At 44.9% G+C, this 17,634-nt stretch overlaps 2 protein-coding genes across 2 annotated transcripts in view; one reads left to right on the top strand and one right to left on the bottom strand.

Annotated features, from left to right (window-relative positions):
• The window catches only part of LOC147124706 (leucine-rich repeat-containing protein 19-like), a 34,246-nt gene extending 32,121 nt beyond the window's left edge, over nt 1-2,125 (bottom strand). The window contains exon 1 of the mRNA XM_085991846.1: nt 2,103-2,125. The gene's annotated coding sequence lies outside the window, so the exon portion shown is untranslated. The remainder of the gene's footprint in view (nt 1-2,102) is intronic.
• The window catches only part of ift74 (intraflagellar transport 74), a 146,828-nt gene that overhangs the window by 60,870 nt on the left and 68,324 nt on the right, over nt 1-17,634 (top strand). The window contains exons 8-9 of the mRNA XM_085991833.1: nt 3,864-4,002; nt 15,285-15,347. Coding sequence (XP_085847959.1) covers nt 3,864-4,002; nt 15,285-15,347 — 202 coding nt within the window. The remainder of the gene's footprint in view (nt 1-3,863; nt 4,003-15,284; nt 15,348-17,634) is intronic.

Here is a 17,634-nt window from a genome sequence, read left to right as displayed (position 1 = left end):
TGTGGACCTAGGAATCTACAATGGAAAAAGTTGACAGGAAGTGCAGAAGACATGGGACCTGATGGTTTCAAAGGGGCCAATGGCAGTTTCGGTCCCATTCTCCCGCACAAGGCTGTTAGACCCTGCCTTCCTCAATATTGCCAGATCCCAGCAATGCTCCCTCCCCCCACCCCATACTGCCGGAGTCTGACCTCCCCATTGCTTCAGAATCCCAGTTGGACTTAGGACACCCTTCCCCAGACTTGCACTCCCCCCCCCCCCCCCCCCCATCCCTCCAAATCACAGGACCTACTCTGGGTGCTCACAAACCCCTAGACCACCGCATTCCCAGTGCTTCCAGATCCCAGAATCATCCAATGCTCCCAGACCCTTAAATCTCCCTCCCCAGTACCCAAGGTTCTCTCTCAATGATTCCAGGATTTGCATCACGGTTCCTATGAGCACCCAAAATTACTGCCCACCAAAGACCCATCCGCAACAGAAATCCATTGTCCCATTCCCCAAATGCGCCAACACTTAGACCACGATATTTACAGGGAGGTAGCTGGGAAGAACGGGTTTCCCTCGGGCCCTGCCGAATTGAGGCTGGCTGGCTGTCGGGTGGGTAGGCCTGCGACACCAGGCTGCAATCAGGAAACGGTGTGGAGAGGTTGGAGGGAGAAATCAGGGGTTGGCGGGGGGGACATCAAAGCGGGTCTGGGGGAGATGATCTCGTGGGGGCCGGAGAGATCAGCGGGAGGGAATGGTCTGATCGCTGGGGAGGTTAACAGGTTTGTTTGGTGGGCCGGGGGGGGGGGAGCGCCCTCCTCCTCCTCCTGGTCCACAAGCAGTGCTGGAAAGGCACTTGCTTGTTCCATGCAACAGGCCTCGCCTCCCTTTAGCTGCCGGGTTTCCCGAGGCCCAGGAAACCCGGTCGGCCAACGTTGAAGCTGGAACAGAGTAAAAATCTGAGGCACACTTATTTAAATGAGAGACCCACCCCCTGGGAGCGGATTGGTTGCCTGCCTCTGTCCCGAATCTGTTAATACCAGATTTGGTTCGGGTTTGCCCATGGCAAGCTTCCCACCCGACCCAAATCCACCCATTTTTGGGGGGTAAAATTCCCCCTTAATTTCCAGTCCGACCACATGCTGGAATTCCCTTCTCAAGTGCTGTCAGATCATGCAAACATGAACCTCCCCCTCACTTCTCCCAGACACATTCACCCAGCCCAATGCTCCTACAATGTATAATTCCTAATCCCAATGCTCCGAGACCTGACCTCCCTTGTATTATCACATCCCATGATCGCCTTACCAGTAGTCCCCAAATCCGAACATCACACTTGAGCATTATCCTCTCAGAACTATCACAACCCAAAACCCTCGTTAAGCTACTCCCAGGCCTCTGAACCCCATCCTGCCCACGATACCCATACCCTACTATTGCCATCCCAATGCTGCCACACCCCAGCACCCCTCCGCCAACATTCTCATAGCCTGACACCTCCCCCATTCTTCCTAAATCCCAGCACCTCAATATCACCTTTCCACCTCCCAAACGGCAAGACTCTGACATAAAACAACTGTCCTCCCTCTTCTATACTTTGAGAATTCCCTCCAATGCTCTTTACACACCCTATGCTCTCAGGAACAAGTCGGGCAGATTTTCCTTTGCCATGTCCCTACTCCCCAGTGCTGCAAGACTTCAGGACCGTCTTTGCCAGTGCTACCATTTCCTGTGATCCCACTTCCCAGTGGTACCAAACTTCTGATACCACCTAATCCAGTTCTGCTAACCCCAGGATTACACCAGCATTGCTGCCAAAGCCCAGGCCTCCCCAAACCTATGGCATGCGCCCACCTACAAGTACAAATTAGACAAGTAGATTCAAGCTCATGTGTTATGGTCCAACATTGCAATATAGATTCTACTCCGTGATCTGGTTTGGTCGCCACTGCTCACGACCAGAAAAATCTACCTATTTCTATTGCAGATTTTTATTTGAAAGTACAATTTCAGTCTGTTTTTAAGTTCTCCTGTCCTTGGTTTTTTTAAGTCATTGTTAACCTGTATTTAAAAAAAGGCACTGTAGTCTCGTTAGCATTTCCTTTTTTTCTTACCAATTTTCTCTGCCAGTATTCTCTCTCCTTTCGTGAAGGTGTTAACTCCTTGCTGGGGTATAGTTCCACAGGCACTAGCCACTCTCTGATATTGCCACCATGTGTCACCCTTGACTGTGAGTAGGCTATTCAACTCTGGGAACAGAAAGTGGAGAGTGTCACAGCTGAGCCCGATCTGGTCCTTACCCGACCTTCAGTCATACGCACCTACGGCAGAGGTGGCTGGACAGTGATAGAGAGTAACTGTACCCTCGGGTGAGATCAGCTAATTCAGAACAGACTAGAAATTGCACCTGGCACCTTCCTGGTCTCTATAACTCAGTTACTTGTTGAGCTATTGAGGGAGTTCTTAAGCATTTTCAAAACTGAAACCATAGAAAGTAAGGAGATCCAATTCCTTAATAACTGTTCTCATAATAAGATATGGGAATCTTAATATCTCAACAGGAAGATGTGGCTTCATTCCTCTCAAAATGATCATCCAGTACTCTTCTATCTTAATTAGCAGACAGGGTTTCCTTGTTCATACACTAAAAACTGTTTGTGATGACTTTTGTCTTGAAAATAAGGTTGCTTGTGAATTAGATGTCTAGCTAAATATTAACTGAAATGCATTACTACAGTATATTATTTGCCATGGGGTTGAATTCAGTTTGTTGAAATGTTACATTTGAAAGTATCACAACCCAGTATTTTGTCTTCTAGAATTATGTCCTACCTAATGTAAGTATTGACATAACCTTCTCCGTTTTAAAATACTAGTGTTTAAATGTTACTCTAGTCCTTCATGTAATCTTTAATTCTCGCCTGAGTTGGAAGGTTCTGGGTTCAAGTCCCACTGCAGAGCACAAAAAGTCTAAGCTGACACTCCAGTGCAGTACTGAGGGAGCGCTGCACTGTTGGAGATGCCAACTTTCGGAGATGTTAAACCGAGGCCCTGTCTGCTCTCTCAAGCGGACATAAAAGATCCCATGGCACTATTTCGAAGAAGAACAGGAAGTTATTTCCAGTGTCCTATCAAATATTTATCCCTCAATCAACATCACTAAAAAAAACAGATTATCTGGTCATTATCACGTTGCTGTTTATGGGAGCTTGCTGTGCGGAAATTGACTGTTGCATTTCCTACAACAGTGACTATACTTCAAAAAAGTACTTAATTGGCTGTAAAGTGCTTTGGGAATATCCAGTGGTTGTGAAAGGTGCTATATAAATGCAAGTCTGTCTGTCTTTCTTTATGGTAGCCATTTAGGAATCATATGATCTGTTTTCATGATTTTCAAGTTTTATAATTAAACTGTATTCTGATACTCCAGACTAACTTCCATGGATAACTGCCATTTGAATAATTTCAGTTGACTGATTCTAATAAATATAACCTGTTGCATTAGTGCTGAGCAAATGTTTGTCTTCTATGGTAAAAAGTAATTGCTTTCAGTTGGTCGAATTTTTTTCCTTTAACATACTGCAACCAATAATGCTTATTCATGTCTGACAACTTCAGATATATTATCTCTGTGAATAATCTAAGTTACATTACAACATTGCAGAATCTGGGTGATAAATGACCCAGTGTGTTTCACCAGAGAGATCAAATTAAGGTCAGGTTGATGGAATGAAAGCCTCCTCCTTTTTATTTTTCCAAACTGGCGTCCATTTGAATAATAAAGTTTCTGATTTGCAAGTCAGAAGTCCCTTTTAAGATTGGTGCTTTAAAATATTCTGAAAATTTAAACTTTTGTGAACTTTTCCCACTTACAGGAAAGAAGACCTCATTCGAATTATTGATGAAGAAATTGAGCAAGAGAAACAAGCGGCGGATACCATCATCAAAAACATGGCAGAAGACAAACAAGCCAAATACATGAAAATGAAAGCAATTAATGAGCATCTATTACAGGTGGGTGATTTTTTTTGAAGGAAATGACGACCATAAGTACAAAATGCATTCACCAGAGAAAATGTGAAAGTTTAGACCATGATTAAAACAACATGGAGAACGCATTTCATCAGTGAGACTTCTGGGAGACACTCCCTCTATACAATTCTGATTTTGGTACAGGATATCACTGAGACTCTTGCACTGTATTTACACTACAGTTGTAGGATCACTTCGCACCAACACAAAGAAAGCAAAGCAGAGTGATACTATAGTTCTAATGAAATGCAGCCTTAGACTTTCATTTATTGCATTCTTAGAGATAATCTAACTTTGCAGACTCAGAAATTCATACTCTGAATGTTCTAACACTCTCCTGCTTGAATGTTGGCCTTTATTTCTGATAAAATAATTGTCCCCTCGCTGTGATAAAATAATTGTCCCCTCACCCATGGATTGGAGGGTAGATAATGTTACCCCACTATTCAAAAAAGGTGGTAGAGAGAAAACGGGGAATTACAGACCGGTAAGCCTGACATCGGTAGTGGGGAAAATGCTAGAGTCCATTATAAAAGATGTAATAGAGCACTTGGAAAACAGTTACAGGATCGGACAAAGTCAACATGGATTTACAAAAGGTAAGTCGTGCTTGACTAATCTACTGGAATTTTTTGAGGATGTAACTGGTAGAATAGATAAGGGAGAACCAGTGCATGTGGTGTATTTGGACTTTCAGAAGACTTTCGATAAGGTCCCACGTAAGAGATTAGCATGTAAAGTTAAGGCACATGGGATTGGGGGCAAGGTATTGACTTGGATAGAGAACTGGTTGACAGATAGAAAGCAAAGAGTTGGAATAAACGGGTCTTTTTCCGAGTGGCAGGCAGTGACTAGTGGGGTACCGCAGGGATCGGTCCTTGGACCCCAGCTATTCACAATATATATTAATGATCTAGACAAGGGAACTAGATGCAATATCTCCAAATTTGCAGATGACACAAAGCTGGGTGGACGTGTGTGCTGTGAGGAGGATGCCAAAAAACTCCAGTATGATTTGGACAGGTTGGGTGATTGGGCAGAAGCATGGCAGATGCAATAGAACGTGGATAAATGTGAGGTTATCCACTTTGGTGGCAAAAACAGGAAGGCAGATTATTATCTGAATGGCAATAGATTGGGAGAAGGGGAAGTGCAACGAGACCTGGGTGTCCTTGTGCACCAGTCGCTGAAGGTAAGCATGCAGGTGCAGCAGGCGGTTAAGAAGGCAAATGGTATGTTGGCCTTCATATCGAGAGGGTTTGAGTACAGAAACAAGGATGTCTTGCTACAGTTGTACAGGGCCTTGGTGAGACCACATCTTGAGTATTGTGTGCAGTTTTGGTCACCTTATCTGAGAAGGATATTCTTGCCATGGAAGGAGTTCAGCGATGATTCACCAGGCTGATACCTGGGATGGCAGGAATGACGTATGAGGAGAGATTGGGTCGATTGGGCTTATACTCGCTGGAGTTTAGAAGAATGAGAGGGGATCTCATTGAAACTTATAAAATTCTGGCAGGACTGGACAGACTCGATGCAGGGAGGATGTTCCCGATGGTCAGGGAATACAGAACCAGGGGTCACAGTCTAAGGATAAGGGGTAGGCCTTTTAGGACAGAAATTAGGAGGAATTTCTTCACCCAGAGAGTAGTGAACCTGTGGAATTCTCTACCACAGAAGGCAGTAGAGGCCAATTCATTAAATATATTCAAGAAGGAGTTGGATATATTTCTTAAGGCTAAAGGGATCAAGGGGTATGGGGAGAAAGCAGGTACCGGGTACTGAACTTGGATGATCAGCCATGATCACATTGAATGGCGGAGCAGGCTCGAGGGGCCGAATGGCCTACTCCTGCTCCTATCTTCTATGTTTCTATGTGTATATACTGTGGGGATAAATTCTGATAAATTTACACAAATATGAACATAACAGTGCTCTTGCACTTTGGCTAGTTTTGCATAAGTCTTCCATTCATGCTTTTGAACTGGTGTTTCCTTCCTAACTTAATGCAGATCCTTTCTGGCTTACCACTCCTTACAAACTTTCTCCAATTTTCCTTTTATGCACAGTGTCAGTTGCAATGTATAAATTGTGCAGCAGCATGAGGAACTCAGATGGCTTACATTTTGAATTTTATTGTAATTTTATAACTAATTTTTAAAACTTTATTATGCCACCTTCTGTTCCCTCACCCTCTGTTGCTTTACTAATGGGTATCAAGGTAAAATACTGTGTTCTGGGTCCCAAAGTCCCCCTTTACTGTGTCACAGACTGTAATCCACTCCCTGCTCTATTTTCTGAGTCCCTTTCATTCCTTTCTCCCATGGCTACTGTTATGAATTTAGGCATTAGAGAGCTTTCTGGGTTATATGTCACCTTCACTGGTGACCACAAAATATGTACAAGAAGTCTATTGCGGTAGAATCCTGTAAAACCTGTGCAATACATTTCTGAGGAAGGGTGTTAAAGGAAATTGTGGCCTCGAAGAATTCCTTTAACTATTTTCCATGTGATGTACTTCAGGTAGGAGCAGACTTCATTGGTGTTGCTATTCAGTTTATTTTACGGAGAATTTTACTTACTACACCATTTTCTTGGATATCTAACTGATCATAGTCAAGGCTGACCTGAAGGATACCATGTGCAAATGTAACTGAAAAGGCTTCATTATTTGCATTCACTCGAGTCCACATACTTCTAATATCATTGTCTGTTTTGGCCAGAAAGACACAAAACTGTTTCTTGGCTTCTGATTACTGCACTCCAAAGGGATGTCTGGCCAGCCTGCACAGGATGGAGTTTCAAAAATGTTTTCCTGTTTCGTTTGTAATAACCCTTTCCTGTTTAGCTAGGTGCCGAAACTGTTTCAAACTTTATGTTTTAGCATACAACATAGAATCCAGCATCTGAAATGAAATTTCAGCAGGAATAAACAATAAGTTTGTTATATAATACACTAGATTTGAGGGACAATTGCAATGTCATAATATGCTTTTGAGTAAATGGCTAATGCATGAGGTCGGAAGTGCTCATAAAATCTTAGGCCTTCACACATGCGTAATGTAAGGGTGTAATTATATTGCAGGCACCATTTTAAGACTGATACCTGTTTTGAGCCATGTAGGTCCACCATTGTTCTTATACTGCCTGCTCCATGTCACTCTCTGGCAGTGAAAAATGGAATTCAGTGCATCTGCAGAGCTCCACTCACTGACAACCTAATGATGGTTATGTTTTATTGTTAGAGAGCAGACAGGACATTTAGCTATTGTAGCAGGGTGATTGACAGCCAGTATGTTAACCGCAGACTGATGACGACTCTGATCCCCGAGTAAGGATGTGGTCCCTTTAAGAGCCTCCTCTTTAAAGATAATTGCAACTGGAGTGAGAGGAGACTTTCCTCAGCCAGGTGAGCATAAAAGGGGAAGTTCAGAAGAAGTAGGGGGCTGAAAGAGGCTGGAAGTTGGAGAGCCGAAAGACATTCTGTGTGGTCTGGCTTTGTGGTATGTGCATTAAAAAAAGGTGTTTGGAACTTGGATTGTTCAAGGACTACTATTTGTAAAGGAAAGGAGGCTCCGAGACGATAGGACCCTGTAACACTTGGGGGGAATTTTTCGGGGGGGTGGGGGGGGGGGTCAGCGGACGCATTTGATGGCGGGTCGAGTGGGAAAACGTTTGACAGCGGGTAGGGAACCTGCTGTCAACCCGCTGCCACGCTGGTTTCCCTGATGTCGGGTCTGTCATTGCTGAACAGACCAGACATCAAGCGGCAGGGGAGGCAATTTAGATGATTAAAAGCTTGTTAACAGGCAGATAAAAACTATTTTAAGCTCACCGTTAAATTTTAAGAGTTCACCCACGGATTCCTCGCTGCTCGGAGATCACATCAGGTAAGCAGGTCAGGAGTTGCGTCACCATGGGATCATTTCTTAACTTGATAGCTGCAAATGTGGTATAAGAGCTCCCATTTCATAGCTGTTCACTTTCTACGGTCAGAAGCTGTTGCTTACTGCATTTGGAAGGCAGATTGAGCTTTATGTAGCTTGCAAGTGTTTGGAGCAAACTCTGTATCCAGTGTCACCTCATTGGAACAACCACTCTCACCATTGACAGATCGCTTCTGTCATCTCAACTTCACCTGCCATCTATTCCATCAGCATCGGTGCCCTTGAAACTATCTCACCTTGGTCCTCAGAATCCCACCACGATCAGCCCCAACACCAGCAGCACCAACAACAACACCAACCTTCTCCGCAATCAACTGATGCTGCATAGAACACAGGGCATCAGCACCCAACCACAGTGCTGGCCACGAGGCCAGAGATGGCCTCACCATAGCCAGATTTATTTCACTTGTGCTGTGCACCCTGGCTGCCACATGATGTGCCAGGTTGGCACCACCCCACACCAACACCATAAAGCGCCCCTACAATGCCCAAGCCATTCCTTTCACACACATCGCCATTATGGGGCATACCGTTATGTCTCACCATTCACTGCAACTCACTAAGCCACTTCCAAAGGTGCACACAAACCTGTCCAAAAACGCAAAGTGTTGAAAATAAAGATTTCAATGTTTGACAGCACATTAACAGAAACTTCACATGAACATTGGCTCAAACACCCAAGTGCCTACCCTTGTGTATTGTTACTTGGTATGATTGGACTAGGATGAGGGGGAGTGTGAGGGGTGGCTAGTGAGATGGGGAAGTGATAATGTAGATAGAGAGGGATGGGTGGAGGTGCAAGGAAAGTTGGTGTGAGTAAGGATGTGCAGGAGTAGGGTAGGCAAGGCAGAGTGATGAGGATGTGATGAGAGGCACAGCAGGATGAGGTTGAGTGAGGCTTTACAGTTACGTTTCGTGATCTACTGAGATCATTGAAAGGTTTGCGCCACTGCAGCCTGGTCCTCCTAACGACATCCCTGCTTGTGCCCTCCTGTGCAATGTGCAATCAGGCTGCATTGATCTCCTAGAGAGGTCTCATCCGCCCATGGGAAGGGAAGAGAACCTCCCCGCGTGCTGTGACTCCCTCCATAAACATGGAGTCATGGGAGAGCCTGGGTACAGCCGTGCACCGCTCGTCAGTGTTTGCAGTACCTCAATGCTGTAGAACACTGACAGCATAACTGTCAAAATCAATTTGTGCATGGTCCCTTTAAGGAAAGCAGCTGATGACACGTCATTAAGTGACGTCATCAGACCCGCTTCCTTCAATTGGCCTGGAAACGCGCTGGGTGGACTTAATTTCTAACTGTGCTATTAATTGTTAACAGTTTTGATCTAATAGCCATAACGGAGACGTGGTTGCAAAGTGACCAAGGTTGGGAACTAAATATTCCAGGATACTTAACTTTTAGAAGAGATAGGCAAAATGGAAAAGGAGGAGGGGTAGCCCTGATAATAAAGGATGGGCTAAAGATAGTAGAGAGAAAGGATCTTAGCTCTGAAAATCAAGAAGTAGAATCAGTTTGGGTGGAGCTAAGAAACAGCAAGGGGCAGAGAAATTTGGTGGGAGTTGTTTATAGGCCCCCAAACAGTAGTTGTAATGTAGGGCAGAGTATAAATCAGGAAATTAGAAGCGCATGTAACAAGGGTAATACAGTAATCATGGGGGAAATTTAATCTACATATAGAGTGGACAAACCAAATTTTCAGCAATTGTGTGGAGGACAAATTTATGGAATGTATGCAACATAGTTTTCTAGATCAGTATGTTGAGGAACCAACTAGGGAACAGGCTATTTTAGATCTAGTATTGTGCAACGAGAATTGAGGATTAGTTAATGGACAGAAAACAGAGTAGGAATAAACAGGTCATTTTCGGGTTGGCAGGCTGTAACTAGTGGCGTACCGCAAGGATCAGTGCTTGGGCCTCAGCTATTCACAATCTACATCAATGATTTGAATAAGGGACCAAATGTAATATATCCAAGTTTGCTGATGATACAAAGGTGGGTGGGAATGCAAGTTGTGAGGAGGATGCAAGGAGACTTCAAGGGGATATAGACAGGCAAGAAAATGGAATATAATGTGGAGAAATGTGAAGATATCCACTTTGGTAGGAAAAATAGAAAAGCAGAGTATGTTTTAAATAGAGAGAGATTGGGAAATGTTGGTGTTCAGGGGGACCTGGGTGTCCTTATACACAAATCACTGAAAGTTAACATGCAGGTACAGCAAGCAATTAGGAAAGCAAATGGTATGTTGGCCTTTATTACAAGAGGATTTGAGTATAAGAGTAAAATACATCTTACTGCAATTATATAGAGCCCTGGTGAGATCACACCTGGAGTATTGTGTACAGTTTTGGGTCTCCTTACCCAAGGAAGGATATACTTGCCATAGAGGGAATGCAATGAAGTTTCACCAGAATGGTTCCTGGGATGGGGGGGCGGGATTGTCCTATGAGGAGAGAGATTGAGTAGACTCGGCCTATATTCTCTAGAGTTTAGAAGAATGAGAGGTGATCTCATTGAAACATACAAAATTCTTACAGGGCTTGACAGGGTAGATGCAGGGAGGATGTTTCCTCTGGCTGGGGAGTCCAGAACCAGGGGTCAGAGTCTCAGAATAAGGGGTCAGCCATTTAGGACTGAGATGAGGAGAAATTTCATCACTCAGAGGGTGGTGAATCTTTGGAATTCTCTACCCCAGAGGGCTGTGGAGGCTCAGCCGTTGAGTATATTCAAGACAGAGATCGATAGATTTTTGAACATTAGGGGAATCGAGAGATATGGGAATAGTGCAGGAAAGTGGAGATGAGGTAGATCTGCTATGATCTTATTGAATGGCAGAGCAGACTTGAAGAGCCAAATGGCCTACTCCTGCTCCTATTTCTTATGTTCTTAACAAGTCCAATCAGCATAAGATCACTTTGAACAGCTGGCTGGAGCCAGCAGCGGGGTCGCAACCCGCCACCGAATCTGGCCGCACCGGACCCGCCGAGGTAGGGGAAATCGCGGCCGTTGTGTCTGAAGTAGGATCTCAGTCTCTACTAGAGAAAGAAAGAGACCAACCCCAATGGAGAAAATGATTAGAAAACTGGTGCGGACCACGTGAGCTCTGCAAGAGGCCCATGGGGCCGCACAGGAGAAGATCACTCAGATCTTTGAGGCCCAGCAGGAGATTGCCTGACTACTAATGAACCAGGTCACCCAGAGTCGGGTATTGATTGCTAAATTGAGACAGTGGCAGGGCCAGTTGGAGGGTCAGGAATTCTCCATCCAACCTATCCAAGCCAGTCTAATGCTGCAGAAAATTACTCCACAGGACAACATGGAGGCATACATCTTGGCCTTTGTAAGATGTGCCGAGCGGGCGAGGTGGCCACAAGATCAATGGGCTGGCATTGTGGCAACCTTCATAGTGGGCGATGCTCAGAAGGCGTACTTTGACCTGGAGCTGCAGGCAGGGGCCAACTACCCACAGTTGAAGGCGGAGATCCTCGCCAGGGCTGGCGTTGCATTGATGGTACAAGCTCAGAGGTTCAACGCCTGGTCCTACCGGGAGGGCAAGGCACCCCGCTCTCAAATGTTTGACTTGATACATATGGCCAAGCGGTGGCTTCAACCTGACAGCTACTCCCCTGCCAGTATCATGGAGTTGCTGGTAATGGACCGCTACCTACGAGCCCTTCCACCCCAGATCAGGAAGTGGGTAGGTCAAGGGGACCCGGCCAGTGCCCAAGATCACGCTGGTGGAAAGACAACTCGCTGCAGAAGAACTGGTCAGATCCCCAATGTTCTCAAGGCCATGCAACCCTGGGCGACCCCTGAGTCCAAAGAATGGGACTGGATCCTGGGCTGATAAAACTCTAGGGGAGCAAGGGAGTGCTGAAGAGCGGCGAAGAGCCACAAAGGGACTTATGGATGCGGCTCATGTATCTACAAATCCTGAGGTAAAAGGGAAACCAGGGAAAAATATATCGGTATTACCGATGTGATGAGTGAGGCCATGTAGCGGCACACTGGCCAAACCAGGAGGAGCCCATGCAATGCAGCTTCAGGGATTACCCAAGTTGGGTAGTGCAACTTGTGAGCCATGTGGAGGCTGCTCATCTATTCCTAGAAACAATAAAGATGAATGGAAAGGAGGTGAGCCAGGTGAGCATAAAAAGGGAGGTTCAGGAGAAGTAGGGGGCAGAAAGAGGCTGCGAGTTGGGGAGCTGAAAAACATACTGGGCCAGAAATTCAGATCGGGGGCTTGCCGCGCGTGCAAGCCCCTGATATGCACTTACCCGACGCGCTGGCCGTTGACCTCCAGGGACGCCTGGAATTCGATTTTGAAAAAGAAGAATCCCGGGCAGCGTATGACGTCACGCCGCCCAGGAGTGCAGCCAGCGCGAAGCCTGTAGCGCGCTGTGCAACTGAGACACGCCCCTTGAGGTCTCAGTTTAACAGGACACGCCCCCAATGTTTCTGCCAAGCTGCTAAGCATTTTTACATGCAAAGCAGCAGTTTAAATAGGTTTTTGGAAGTTTTTTGAAGATTTTGGTAACTTTTATAAACTTTTAAAAACGTTTACATTATTTTGAAGAATCTGAAGTAGTTTTAAACAGAATTAAAGCAATTTAAAGACTTTTAAAAGCCCTAAAAGAATTTTTTTAATTCCATTTATTTATTTAGCAATGTCGTCGTCATACGTGTCTTCACACTGTTCCCTTTGGGGAACTGTATGAAGTGGTGGAAGGATTTATGGCCATGATTAACGCTCATTCCGTGACCGTAACCATCTTTGAACCAGCCATTAGGGCGGTTAGTCCTATGGCGGGAGGGTTTTACGGGCTCCCACAAGCTATACAAGGAGGGGGGGCCACCCACACCCACGGACGCAAATATCCCACTGGATGTCAACCCAGAATTTAGAGCCGGAGCTCCGACTCCACTTGCCGGGACTGTCTGGAGCGGGGTTCGAAACCCTACCCTGATCTGGCCCAGCGGCGGGGATCCTACCGCTATGCCAAAGGCCCAATCCGATTAGCAAAGTGAAATGGCTGGAATGAGCACAATTCACGGCATTAAAAGAACTCACAATTGAACTGATGATGACCTCAGCAATCTCCTCAAGGAGGTGGAGGCGCAGCGCCTGGTCATCATTGGTAATGAGAAGTCAAAGGCGCCGCAAAAAGGGCAGATGATAGCTTGGTCTTTCAAGTGGCAGCATAGGGCTCCAGTCACGGGGAGGGAAAAGGCGCAGGAAACGTATGGGTGTCACCTTTTGTGCGGAGTGGGCCTTTTGCGTAGCAGTAAGCATCCCCGCCGCTGGGCCAGAAGGAGTAGGGTTTCGAACCCCACTCCAGACAGTCCCGGCAAGTGGAGTCGGAGCTCCAACTATAAATTCTGGGTGGACATCCAGCGGGATACTTGCGTCCGTGGGTGTGGGTGGCCCCCCCCCCCCTCAGATGGGTTGTGGGAGCCCGTAAAACCCTCACGCCATAGGACTAACCACCCTAATGGCTGGTTCAAAGATGGTTACGGTCACGGAATGAGCGTTAATCACGGCCATAAATCCTTCCACCACTTCATACAGTTCCCGAAAGGGAACAGTGTGAGGATACGTACGACGATGACCTCTTGCGCAATGCACCTCCTTGGACCCTCAGTCGCAGATGCGAGGGGGCAAATCGTGCAATTGTTAAATTTTTCATTTTATTGACATGTAAAATGTTGGCCCAGTAATTCTCTTCCAAATGCGCGAGTACGGTTGGGGTACTTACGCGTCTGGCCGGAGGAAATGCCGGTTTTCAGCATGCACAGTGCATGTGGGGAAAACCGGCATTTCCTGTCCTCTGAACGAAGGGGTTCAGAGGCAGAACGCGTGCAACTGCACAGGCAGCGCGTGCGCAGTAAAATTCGCCGCTTTCATTCATGCTTTCAGCGAGGTCAAGTCCTTACAACTTACACATGAAAAAAGCATGGGTACAGTTGCTCCAGAGGCTGCGGAGGAAGATATTTCTTATCGTGGAGCTTCTGAAAGTATGTATGTCTGTATATATTCCTTTGCGTGTTATGTACATATTCCTTTACTTATGTGTATGAATGTATTATTTAATTATGACTTTCAGAGAAAGTAACTTATTGGAAAATCATAATTAAAAACATACATTCATACACATAAGTAAAGGAATATAAAACATACATACATATACGTAAAGGAATATATGCGGACATACATACATAATTACTTATTACTGATGAAAAGTTTCTTTCTTAAAAGTGCTGGAAATGTTACATTACTCATTTTAGAACACTCATTTTCACATTCCATTCACACAGCCACAATTGCTCCTTCTACCTACCGTTCTGAAAACCCGTTTATAAAAAAAAAAAAAAAAAAAATTTAAACTTTAAAACTTACTTAAAATTTCTTAAAATAACTTCCCTCCCTTTCCCAAACAAAAATATTGCCTTTCAGAAGCTCCACGATAAAATATATCTTCCTCCGCAGCCTTGGAACAATTTTACACATGCTTTTTTCAAGTGTAACTTGTAAGGACTTACCCTCACTGAATCCATGAATGAAATTGACGAAGTTCACTGCGCAAGCGCTGCCTGTGCAGTCGCACGCGCTGTGCCTCTGAACCCCTTCGTTCAGTGGACTGGAAATGCCGGCGTTCCCCGCATGCGCTGTGCATGCTGAACGCCGGCATTTCCACCGGCCAGATGCGTGAGTACCCAGACCGTACTCACGCATTTGGACCTGAATTTCTGGCCCAATGTGCTTTGTGGTATGTGCATTTAAAAAAAGGTGTTTAGAACTTGGATTATTCAAAAACTACTGTTTGTAAAGGAAAGGTGGCCCGGAGACGATAGGACCCTGTAACACTATCTATTAACATTAAAAAGACTACAAATTACATTTTTAAGTTTTATCTTGCACCTGTAACAGTTGTAATGTGTGAAGAAGCCACGGTAGTGTGAGCAACCTGCTCAAGGGGATTTGAACTGCTTTTCTAAATTTGATTTTGGTAACTTCATGTCTGCATAGTGTAATTTGTTTAAGCAATCCTTTTAAAGTCTTTTTGTAGCTTCTAAAGTAAAACTGCAGCTTCAATAAGAGTTCTACAATTTCTGTATTTGGAAAAGTAGCAAATATTCTTCTTCACATTACAGAAATTTTTTATTTTGACATAGAAATATTATCACATTCCTCAAAACCTTTCAATGTCTGCCTAGTGTTTTGCTCAGTACTAGGTGTTTACATCGATGAAGTTACTATTTAAGCAGTTACCTTAAAACCTTTCCTTTTTAATTGTGCTTTCAGGAGTTGGATGCTCGGCAGCAAGAGTTGGATATATTGAACACGAAAAAGGAAGCACTGGAGGCTGTAAGAGTTGTGACTACTGTGAACATTTCCGTTTTGCATTTTATTTAACGATTCAATGATCAAGCTCCATAAATTTTTTTGACTGCATTTGCAATGTTGCTTTCAATACTGTGGGCTGGATTTTTACTCTGAGGTGGGGGGGTGCTGGTTTGAGCTGGGAAACCAGGAAGAACAGAAGAGTGGGAACTCGATCGTAGGCCTGGGGGATCGGAGGCCGCGAGTGAAGGGCCGAGATCGGGAAGCCGGGGTGGGGGGGAGGAGGGGCGGTCGGAGTTAGGAGGCCTGTGGGATCGGAAGCTGGGGGTGGGGGAGGAGTGGGGTCGGAGATTGGAGGCCAGGGGAGAGGGTGATCGGAGGATGTGGGGGGGGGGGGGAGGTGAGATCGGAGGCGTCGTGGGTGAGGTCAAAGGCCTCGTGGGGGAGATTGGAAAGGTCGGGGAGGCGGTGGTGTCCGATCGCGGGGTGTTGGCAGGGCAGGTACGCTGGATCCAGCAGGTAAGTGGAAAGGCACTCGCCTCCCTCTAGCCGGCGGGTTTCCCGAGGCCTGGGGAACCCGGCCAACCAAAGTTAAATTTGAAATCGTGGATCAATATGAGGCACGCAGCCTCATTATAATATTTAAATTGCCAACCCGTCTCCTGGGAGCGGGTTGGTTGCCCGCTACCCATCCCGCCTCCATTGAAACCGGAAGGAGGCAAGTTAGGGTCGAGGTTCAGAATTTTAACACTTTAACTTCCCACATTACCTATAATTCTAAACTTAATAATGAAGGGATATTTGGTTTGCAGTTTTTCAAGGTGTAACATTGGATTTAGCCTTGAAAAAGCAGAAGTGTTGAATTCTGATTTTTTTTCTCTCAAACGGTTCATGATGAATACTAATTACAAAGCAACTAGTCTTGGAACAAATAACTGGATCCTTATTTAACCAGCAGCCTACTTTCTATTGAATTGCATTTCTGTATTACATTTGTAGAAATACAAATTATAGGGGAAAATTATTGTAGTCAGCTTCATTTTCAACATAAAAGTGTTCATACAAAATTATCTGTTATTTTGCTAAGTGTTAGAAAAATGTTATTTTAATTGTTACCCTTTGGGTACAGATTCGATCATCTGATATTACCATTGGGTCTGTTAATGATTGTCATCTACCTTGGGCCTGAATACCAATCAGCTACTTCAAAATTCAGTACCAGTCAAGTGCTTGGCAGTACCTAGCTAGCACTGGACTTTAAAGTCATCAGTTCCTTCTGACCAGCATCTCAAAATGCTGATTGGCTGTTTGCTAAAATTAAGATGCAGTTGCAATAATCTCAGAATCTGGGAACTGTAGTGAGCAGAATGTCCATGACAAATGCTGCCTTTTGTGGCAAATCAACAAGATTGACCGTTGGATCTGCACTGCACCCATCCTGATGAGGTCTTTTGTGACAGGCTTAAGGCACTGAATATATATAAAGCAAGTACCCTTAGTGGTAGACCATACTTAGACTTGCCTGACTGTCGTGACCTCAAACAGAAGGTGGATTTTGGGCCTGAATCAAATGGCCCAATGTTTTCAAGTATAGACTGTGTGCTTCAGCTGTAGCTGTAGCATGACCAGTTGTCTTTTGGTTGTATATATTTGTTTCTATATACAGTAAACTCTTTCGTATCCAGCACCGATGGGACCGGGATGGTGCCGGTTGATTGAAAATTCCGGATAACGGAGAGGTATATCTACCGAGGCTATTTTTAACAAACAAAGATAAAATAAGATTTGAATGCTATTTACATAACATGACCAACTTTTATCTGGTATAATCCTTATCTGGACATCAATTTTCAGCTTTCACTGGCAAGTGTACATTGCCCTCCAAGTAACTTATCCACACCATTGCCTTCTATATAGCTTATCCACACTCACATTGCAATCTCTACCTAACTCACCAACAGCCAGTCACCTTTTTCTTCTGGGTAAGTCCCTATGAAGTAGTTATTATTCCCTACCAACTATATATTATTCCCTATACAACTGAAGATTTCCGACCTATCACCTGACAGCCATCAGGTGGTTAACATGCAATCTGTGCTATACATAATCTGACTGTCCTTAATGTCAATTTCACATCAAATCGGCAATAGAACCTGGGACTTCCCTAGTCTATATGGCACAGTAACATACTGAAAACTAAACTCATCCATTGAGTTTCTGGGAAACACATATTCAATTCTAAAGTAGCTGCCACTCTCAATATTCTGAAGCAAACAGAAACTAAGACTCGGACTCAGCAACATTTCCGGTT

Source organism: Somniosus microcephalus, chromosome 1 (genome assembly GCF_052327205.1).
Source record: "Somniosus microcephalus isolate GS21.2 chromosome 1, FLI_Smic_1.0, whole genome shotgun sequence".
NCBI classification, from domain to species: domain Eukaryota; kingdom Metazoa; phylum Chordata; class Chondrichthyes; order Squaliformes; family Somniosidae; genus Somniosus; species Somniosus microcephalus.
The sequence above is the reverse complement of the archived record's forward strand: the minus strand, read 5'-3'. Positions and strand labels throughout refer to the sequence as shown.